The sequence below is a fragment of the Phaethon lepturus genome, unplaced genomic scaffold (assembly GCF_000687285.1).
Source record: "Phaethon lepturus isolate BGI_N335 unplaced genomic scaffold, ASM68728v1 scaffold1079, whole genome shotgun sequence".
Taxonomy (NCBI): Eukaryota; Metazoa; Chordata; class Aves; order Phaethontiformes; family Phaethontidae; genus Phaethon; species Phaethon lepturus.
Genome location: NW_010562574.1, coordinates 14,919 through 25,016, shown reverse-complemented (window position 1 = coordinate 25,016; position 10,098 = coordinate 14,919). Strand labels below are relative to the sequence as shown.

At 41.9% G+C, this 10,098-nt stretch overlaps 1 protein-coding gene across 1 annotated transcript in view; it reads right to left on the bottom strand.

Moving 5' to 3' along the window:
• Positions 1 to 67: 67 nt before the first annotated feature.
• ERGIC2 (ERGIC and golgi 2) overlaps positions 68 to 10,098 on the bottom strand; it is a gene marked incomplete at its 3' end in the record, with an annotated part of 22,875 nt that continues 12,844 nt past the window's right edge. Inside the window, exons 8-11 of the mRNA XM_010294295.1 lie at positions 9,774 to 9,829; positions 8,700 to 8,798; positions 7,387 to 7,484; positions 68 to 281 (exon numbers count right to left, since the gene is read on the bottom strand). Of these exons, the coding sequence (XP_010292597.1) occupies positions 68 to 281; positions 7,387 to 7,484; positions 8,700 to 8,798; positions 9,774 to 9,829 (467 nt within the window). The remainder of the gene's footprint in view (positions 282 to 7,386; positions 7,485 to 8,699; positions 8,799 to 9,773; positions 9,830 to 10,098) is intronic.

Sequence of the window (10,098 nt, the reverse complement as noted above, 5' to 3'; positions counted from 1 at the left end):
GTCCTTTCCAACCTAGTGATTCTGTGAGGTTCAGGACTCCCCTGTAATTTATCCATAACATAATCACCATGGCCAAAAAAAAAAAAATTCTGGTAGAACTGAAAGCACTGATAGTTACCTGTAGTTGAAAAAATTCCCCCAATAATGCCACAGAGCCTCACTAAGAACTGCCAAAAAGGCATGTGTTCTTCTGTCACTGTCACCATAAGTGAACTGATATCATATTTCATGAATATTCCTGACACCCCATGGCTGCCAGCTGCATGGTTAATTACTCTTTCCTGAAAAAGGAAAGAGAAACACAAGTTAGTCACTTATTAGTCACAAGGAAAACAATTCTTAATAGATGCAATGACAGTGAGCTACTTAATCAGAGTTGCAACCAACAGAGGACCAGGGAACACGAAGATAACTTTGGCCAGTACCTTCTAAAAGTCAAACATCATTAAGTAACAATTTACCTCCCTGGTCACTGATCTTCTATGCTGCATATCAATGTTCGCTATCATGCTCTCACTATCATTGCTTACACGGTCCTTTAAACAAGGATGTTTATAACCAGGTTGCTTTTGGTACCTGTAAGTGCAACAGTCTTGGTCTAGCCTGTGAACCCAAGTGAGTGCACTGCTACAATAAAGCGCCCCAACTCTTCCTACTTTATATGCTACTATTAATCACTTAAATCAGGAAGAGACCTTCAGGAGACATTTAAGTTGTTGAACAGCCTTAGCTATGGCAGCTTTCCCAGACAGGTTGTTTAGTCTGGAGAAGAGGAGGCTGAGAGGAGACCTTATCGCTCTCTACAACTACCTGAAAGGGGGTTGTGGCGACGAGGGTGTTGGCCTCTTCTCCCAAGTAACCAGTGATAGGACGAGAGGAAATGGCCTTAAGTTGCGCCAGGGGAGGTTTAGATTGGATATTAGGAAAAATTTCTTCACTGAGAGGGTGGTCAGGCACTGGAACAGGCTGCCCAGGGAGGTGGTGGAGTCGCCATCTCTGGAGGTGTTCAAGAAACGTGTGGATGTGGCGCTTCAGGACATGGTTTAGGGGACATGGTGGTGCTGGATTAATGGTTGGACTTGATGATCTTGAAGGTCCTTTCCAACCTAGTGATTCTGTGATTCTGTGATATATAAATCTACATACTGCATCTAAGACTCATTAAGCTTCACCCTCCTTCTGCCTTGGAGCATATCTCTAGATTCACATGCCACAGAGGATTTAATTGCTGGTTCTTAAAAGTATTGGGGAAGACCCTGGAGTATGCCATAACAGGATTTCAGAAGCTTAAGTTAAATTACACCAATGCCATTTTTTCTCCCCTCAGTACATACTTAACACATATTCCATAATCCATTACTTTGATGGGGAAAGAAAAAAAGGAAAAAGATCAAAATTTCAAAACTCCTTGGGTCTGAAAATTGAATACTAGTATCAAGACTCTTTTCAAAATTTTTGTCAGTCAGGTCATTTCAGACAACAGTTACACAGCAAGAAATATACCTCGATAACAATAACAACTAACTCACCATGACTACTCTAAACAGATCACACTCCTCAGTCCTAATCCAAGAATTTCTACAGTTTCTTCTCATGTGCCCAAATTCTTAAACCAGAAGACCCCAAAGAGGAGAGTGTGGCTGCTAAAAATCTCTAGTTTGTAAAAAAAGTTTCAGAAGAAAATACCTCAATGCAACCTTGAGTTTCTTTCAGAAGTTTGCTGTCATTTTGTTATTAGTGAAAGGTGTTGATAAATGCACTGCCAGGTAAGTCTGGCTGAAAATATACAAGGGCAGCAGAAAAGAATGTAATTGACTGAAGACAAACTCAGTCATGTCTAGGCTAAAAGAGTAAAGACAGACAAGCAAGACTGAACAGAAAAGCACTATATCACAGCTCCATTTCATTTGTAGATTTAATAGTGTGTGCTCAGAAACCATGCAGAATACAGTACAAAATAAAAAGCAGAATACCACTTTGGAAAATAAAGACTAGGAAACTTCTTAACATTGACATATAGCGTATTGTTTCTTTTGTTACCAAACCAAAGTAAAAAGGGTGCCAGAATGATTGTATCAGTTACGATACCAGGTCACAGAAATTTTGCAGTGGGTAAAAAAAAAAAAAAACAAAAACCACCACACAACACCAAAAACCCACAAAAACCCCCAAAACACAACAAAACAGCATAGAATGCTTTCTATATTTCAAGAGCATGACAACATTCAGCATTAGAGGACAGATGATCAGGCATACTAAGAAGCAAGAGAAGACTGAAGGTAGTTAAACAGAACCTTGCCATTGACAAGGGACAAAAGAACTATTATTTGTTTGTTTTTCCTCTATTGTTTCCCTACGCCTTATTGGTCTTTTGCAGCCAAATGGTGAAAAAAGAATAGGAAGTTAAACAGAACACCCAAAACTCCACCCTCAAAAGGTACATAATTCTTTTTCCACAAACCATTGTGGTCTCCTTCTGGCTTCTACTACTGCAGAAGATTTAACTATTGGTTGTTGAACATAACTAGCTCTGCATCTGATATCTCAGTAAAGCCTTATTAAAAATAAATCTTTTTAACACAGATAAACACAGTATCTCAAGCATCAACAATAGTGGAAATGATTCTGCCCACACATTTCAAACTCTGCTTCCCAGTCTGTTCGCTGCTGGCAATTAAACCTCACTGTACACAAGGTTTGGCCATGGCTAGCTGACCACCCTCTTCCAGGTCTGCATATGCACCTATGTATACATGTACTCTTATAAAATAAATGCACTAAGTTGTTCAGTGACTAATTGTTCTTAATACTCCTTCCCAGGTCATCTGCTAGGGGTATTTGGCTTGCAAAGAAAAACACAAAGAAGCTTTACAGGCAACAAGGCTACTTGCTGAGGTAGCAAAAGCAAGCAAGTATGCAATGCCACTTCACCTCCACTATTCACAAGCTTTTCTCCTAAGCAACCTCTGACTGTGTTGCAACTTTCCTGAAAAAATACATCCCCACAAAAAAATTAGAGCCAAGACTGCACAGTTAATTGACAAAAAACATCTTTATAGCAGAAGGTGAGAAAAATTTAATACAAGATGAAAAAATGCACTAAGGAGTAAGACAAACTTTTGGACATCAGTCAACTGGTTAAGGAGTGCCTTAGTTGTTGCAGAGATTGCGCAGAGAGAACATGAAGCAGATTGCTAGACCAGCAGCAGATGGGAGTACACTGCATTATGAACTTCCTATCCATTCTTCTCTTTATTCCAGCTCTCATGACTTCCAGAGTAAACCTTTCCCTTCAGCGGTCCACATGGCCCAAGTTAAACCCCAAGACACTACCTCTACCCTACTTCCTCTACTTAAGCATTTTTCAGCAGCACAGCATGGAATTCTGAGGAAATACAGATTTTTCTCCCTTGGAGAACACCACAAACTGTATTACAGCTAACGGCTGTCCTAACCTCTGAACTTCCTTTCAACCCAAGGCTTCCTTCTTACCTCTCACTTTATCTGTCATTTTTAATTAAACCTTTCGCAAAGATTTTTTATAGACTCATAGAACAGTTTGGGTTGGAAGGGATGTTGGAAGGGATGTTTAAAGGTCATCTAGTCCAACCCCCCCCGCCATGAGCAGGGACATCTTTTGCTAGATCAGGTTGCTCAGAGCCCCATCCAACCTGACCTTGAAGGTTTCCAAAGATTGGGCATCCACCACCTCTCTGGGCAATGTGTGCCAGTGTTTCACCAGCCTCTTTGTGAAACCTTCATTGTATCTCATCTAAATCTACCCTTTTTTAGTTTAAAGCCATTACCTCTTGTTCTGTCACTACAGGCCCTGCTAAAAAGTCTGTCCCCATCCTTCTTATAAGGCCCCATTAAGAACTGGAGGGCTGCAGTAAGGTCTCTCCAGAGACTTCTGTTCTCCACGCTGAACAACTCCAACTCTCTCAGCCTGTCCTCATAGGAGAGGTGTTCCATCCCTCTGATCATTTTGGAGGCCTCCTCTGGACCTGCTGCAACAGGTCCATGTCTTCCCTATGCTGAAGGCTCCAGAGCTGGACGCAGGACTCCAGGTGGAGTCTCACCAGAGTAGAGTAGAGGGGCAGAATCACCCCTCTCAACCTGCTGGCCACGCTGCTTAGAGGGTCAGAATCACCCCTCTCAACCTGCTGGCCACGCTGCTTTGGATGCAGCCCAGGATACAGCTGGCCTTCTGGGCTGCGAGCACACACTGCCAGCTCATGTCCAGCTTTTCATCCACCAGCACCTTCAAGTCCTTCTCAGCAGGGCTGCTCTCAATTCCTTCATGCCCCAGCCTGCATTGGTACCAGGGGTTGCCCCAACCCAAGTACAGGACCTTGCACCTAGCCTTGTTGAACCTCATGAGGTTCACAAGGGCCCATTCTTCAAGCTTGTTCCGGTCCCTCTGGATGGCATCCCGTCCCTCAGGCATGTTAACCGCACCACTCAGCTTGGTGTCATCTGCAAACTTGCTGAGGGTGCCGTCAATCCCACTATGTCATTGATGATGATATTAAACAGTACTGGTCCCAATACAGACCCGAGGGACATCACTCATCACTGATCTCCATCTGGACATTGAGCCATTGACCACCACCCTATGGTGGTCAACCAACAGTCCATCCATCAAATCTGTATCTCTCCAATTTAGAGAGAAACATGTTATGGGGGACCATGTCAAAGGCTTTACAGAAGTCCAGGAAGGCCACTAGGTTGGTCCGGCAGGACTTGCCCTTGGTGAAGCCATGCTGGCTGTCTCAAATGACCTCCGTGTCCTCCATGTGCCTTAGCATAGCTTCCAGGAGGATCTGTTCCATGATCTTCCCAGGCACAGAGGTGAGATGCCCCAGGGACTTCCCCTGACTGCCAGGACTTTTCAACTATCATGGAGAGTGCCTTGGCAACTGCATCAGCCAAGTCCCTCAGGACTCTGGGATGCATCTCGTCAGGTCCCACAGACTTGTGTATGTTCAGGTTCCTCAGGTGGTCTCAAACCTGATCTCTCTCACAGTGGGAGGGACTTTGCTCCTCCACTCCCCATCTTGCAGTCCATCCCCTCGAGAGGTGTGGGAAGAGAGACTGCCAGTGAAGACTGAGGTAAAGAAATCATTCAGTACCTCAGCCTTCTCTTCAACCATTGTTACCAGTTTGCCAGTCTTGCTCATCAAGGGGGGTACGCTTTCTTTGACCTTCCTTTTCTGGCTGACATACCTGTAGCAGCCCTTCTTATTATTCTTGGCATCCTTTGCCAAGTTCAGCTCCAGCCACGCCTTGGCCTTCCTGACCCCATCCCTACACAACCGGGCACTGTCCCTGTTCTCTTCCCAGGATACCTGTCCCTGCTTCCACTGCCTGTGCATTTCCTTCTTGCCCTTCCGTTTGACCAGCCGGCCTCGACTCAGCCATGCTGGCCTCTTGCCTTCCTTTCCTGATTTCTTACTCTTGGGGATCGAGAGCTCTTGCACTCTATGGAAAGTGTCCTTAAAGATCTGCCAGCTCTGATCTGCTCCCTTGTCCCTGAGGGCAGCTTTCCAGGGGGTCCTATTGACTAACTCCTTGGAGAGCTGGAAGTTTGCTTTCCTAAAATTCAGGGACCTGACCTTACTCTTTGCCTGGTCTGTATCCCTCAGGACTGCGAACTCCACCAGTGCATGATCACTGCAGCCCAGGCTGCCTCCAACCTTGACGTCACCTATTAGCTCACTTGCCTTGGTGACCAATAGGTCCAGTATTGTATCCCCTCTGGTAGGGCTGTCTATTACCTGGCATAGGAAGTTATCCTCTACGGACTCCAGGAGTTTCCTGGATTGCCTATAGCTTTTCCATCACATGTGGGGGTGGTTGAAGTTCCCCAGCAAGAGAGCGTATGAGTGCGATGCCTCCTATAGCTGGAGTAAGAAGGCTTCAATAGACTCCCCTTGATCAGGCAGCCTGTAGTAGACACCAACCACGAGGTTCCCTTTGTTGCTGTGGTCTCTCATTCTTACCCATAAGCTTCCAACCTGCTTGTGGCTATTCTTCAGAGACAGTTCTTCACACTCTACCCATTTCTTAATGTAGAGAGTGACGCCTCTGTCCTTCCTTCCTCACCTGTCCCTTCTGAACAGCCATCGATAGCCGCACTACAGTCATGGGATTTGTCCCACCAAGTTTCAGTAATGGCAACCAGGTCACAGCTTTCTATCAGCACTGTGGCTTACAACTCCTCCTGCTTGTTGCCCATGCTGTGTGCATTGTTATAGAGGCAATTCAGCTGGGCTGTCAGCCATGTCCCCTTCTTAGAGCAACACCCCTCAACTCCTTCAAGGTATTTTGCTGGTGTTTCCCTGTTGGCTCCTGTGACCTCAGGAACCCCCGGCTCATCTCCATAAGACCTCAAGTGTGCTGCAGTGTAGCCAGCACATCTCAGAGCACCAGGCTGAGGGCCCTCGTTAGCACCCCATCCCTCTAACCTTGGTATGTCATCCCACAGCTTGTCATGGGCATGCCTGGTATTATCCCCTTCCCCCTGCAAGTCTAGTTTAAAGCCCTGTCAATGAGCTCCGCTAGCTTGTGAGCAAAGATCCTCTTCCCACTTTGAGAAAGGTGGGAATTCTTTGACTTTTGAATGCAAGATCAAAACAGCATTCAATGTCTGGAAACGGGAGACATGTAATGATACACACAAGGCTTTTTTCTTATTTACAGCAGTCTTTAAAATTAGTACCTTATGATTTGCCCATGTACTATGCTGCAATAACTACTTTCTTCAGGGATTCAGAATTAAAAGCCTCTCCAAGCCCAGAATTGGAAGCTCTCTAGTCTGGAGAATAATTAGAGTTGGTGGTTCAATACAGACTAAACAAGACAGCTGAGAGACAGATGCTTTCTGTGTGATTAGTTTTTCATACAAACTACCTTTGTTTCCATTTCTAACACTCCACAACCAAGTTCATGACATTCAAGTGAGCTGCGTTTTTTGGTTTCCTTCCCACATGGATAAAAAACTAAAGACGGATTAAATATTTGTAAAACTACACACAAGATTACAGACCCAAAACTTACAGGATTTCACCACCACCACCAGCATCCAGTGAAGTGGAAGTGACTGGATAGCTATCATTAATTCTAACATCAGACTCCAGATCTACAAATGCAATACACTAATGCAAGAAGTCAGGATGTGTTGCCAAGCATATACACTTCACCATCAGTATTACATGATTTACAGATAAATCTAGTCCACTGGAACATTCTCCAAAGATTCTCTTCACACTAGAGGAGTTTTCAAAACCACAGTACAACTAAGTCTCCGTTTTCACATTTGAGCTTTTGTTAAAAACAATCACTGTTAGATTTTCCTCTGCATCATTTTCTCTTAGGTCTACTTACCCTTTCTGTCACTGAGAATTGATGAGTTTCTGCTGAAATTTTATACGTATGGAGTTTGGTTGGCACAACTGTGATAAAATACTGGAACATTTGGTTGTCTAGAAGAAAACAAATCTCACTGTTGAATTAAGTACAGAACATCAGAGACATTCACAAATATACAAATAATATTTAAAATAATTAATCAGCTATGTCATTTACACTAGGGACATTCTTCAAGGAATCCCAGCACTGCCAAGACTACTTCAGCTCCCTCTGCGTGAACAAAGTTAGTTTCCATGGGCAAGGCCTATGTCACATTTGTATGCAGATAACTTTACATTTTACCCATGTAATTAAAAGATTCATTAAGGTCAGGCCACTCAAAGCTTCAAATGAAATGCATAGATAGCGTTCTCCAGGGCACTAGAACTGAACAAGTTTCACACAGTCACATTTTGCATGATACATACAACTCAACAGTGGTCTGAGTAGATTTTAGCGATGAAATTGTCTATACAATGCTGGAAGTCCTTCTAAACTGGTTATGGTTTCTCTCTTGATTAGACAGACTTCTACAGAATTCTTGTAAAGCAATCAGCATGCTCATACATCTATGTTTTCCCTGTCTCTGTGCAATTCCCTAAGTGAAAAACACTGATAGACTGAAGCAGTTTGTTATAACTACCCAAAACGATTCTGGCTGGAACAGCCAAATGGACTGCCTGACTTTGAGATAACAGCAGCTTGAGAAGATTCTAAGGATCCCTCTCATAGGGAATGCAAGTCAGAGGATGAGGCATAGGTAGCTCTCTAAAGTAGGTTACTATACTCCTTTATTTATACATGAGGGGAAAAAAGTGATACACAAACCCATCCCTCTAGTAGCCTCACAAAATACACCATGGAAGTGACAAACCAAATACAGGAATAGAATCCAAGACTCACGGTGAGTCAAGAGTTAATCAGACTCAAATCAGACTTATTTCAGACTTATTTTTTTCCCCATTATGACAACAATCAGATCTGTGAATGTCCACTGTAGCATACTGCTGCAAAATTCTCTGCAATTTGTTCAGGCATACTGTAACTTCAACATAACACAAATCTGGAAGAAATGGCAAATCAACTTCCGCAAAACAGCAAAGCACAGCAATACTGATATTAAAAAGAAGTCGTCCACTTAAGATGCCATGTACATAACTGAACAGTGCATTGCTTGCTACCATATTTAGCAGGACATGCTCTTTGTAAATCACAATGTTCATGAAACATGATAATATTTTAAATTTAATTATAAGGAAAAGATGCCTTTTTAAACATGTAACACTTACGATCTGATGCTATTTTTTCTGTTCCATCCAAAGGATTAATAATTCCTGGAATAAGCTCTCCAAATGACAAATGATCTATTCTATGAGAGAAGTTATAGGCTGAAAGACAATACAGAGGAATAAAACGCTTGTAAACTATGAGATTCTGTACTCTTCTCAGAGAAAAAGATGTATCCGTTTCTCACGTTGGAAAACACATTAGTTAGAGTATTTCCAACACTGGCGTGCATTTCATTGAATTTGTTCCTGTGACTATCATTACATCTATGCAATGTTTCAAACAAAACTTAAACCCAAAATATTTAACAGAAGAAATTGAGTTTCTCTAGAAAATAACTTTAAAACAAATTATAACTCTATCTGAATCAACCCTGGAGCTGAAGAAAGTTGAAATTTCAAGACAGGTAATTTCTAGTTGGCCAAATACTGAAGTTATTCTACAGTTCAGGTTCTTGTATTTAATGGTACTAAAAAGGCTGAAGTTTCATAAATTAAGTGCAAAAAGCAATTACCAAGTTACTACATTTCCTGATTTTGCAAAGGTATTCAAGTTCTATAACATTATACACTTGCATTAACATACACTCATGTGCAGACATTTGGAGGTTTAACCAACACCAAGTTCATTTTTCACAGTAAGTCACCCTTGCTTCACATTAAGTATGACAGCAACACACATTTAGTATCTAAAATCATAACCTAAAAATGAAGTTTCTAAGGACAAATGTCAGAAATTTTTAACCTTATAAAAACAGATTTGGCAGGACATAGGTTCTTTGGACTGAAACACAGGAATTTTCGTATGGTGTCTGTGTTACAAAAAAGTACATCTGAGAATCCTCTGTTATCATTACTGTAGAAACAACCTAAAGATAATATGAACAGTGTTAAACATATGAAAGTAAGTCACTACTGAGTTGTAACATTGCAAAGAATATTCTTTACTTTCTTCTACAATGCAACTGCCCAGCTAGAACATCTTTGCAACAGCAACCTATGTTTACACATTAATTAGGAGACAGCAGCGGGAACAAAGTGATACCCATTCGCATGGAGATGACATAAAGAACTTACACTCGTGGCTTACAAGGGCTGCCAAGTGTGCGTGGCCTCGAGGGTGTGGTATTGCCCTGAAGAAAGCAAGATATGTTTCATGAAAAACTTGTTTAATGAACTCACACAAGACACTGTTTTCCTAAACAGTCCTGTGCAGAAAAATTACCTCTCCCCCTCTATTTCAGTAAATACTTTATTTATACGTACCTCTTAATATATATATTAGATATAGCACATATTTTAATATATATATGTTTTACAAAATTCTATAGATACACAATTTTATATACATATAAAAAGCATGATATTTTATTATATATTATTTAATACTTAATATATTGTA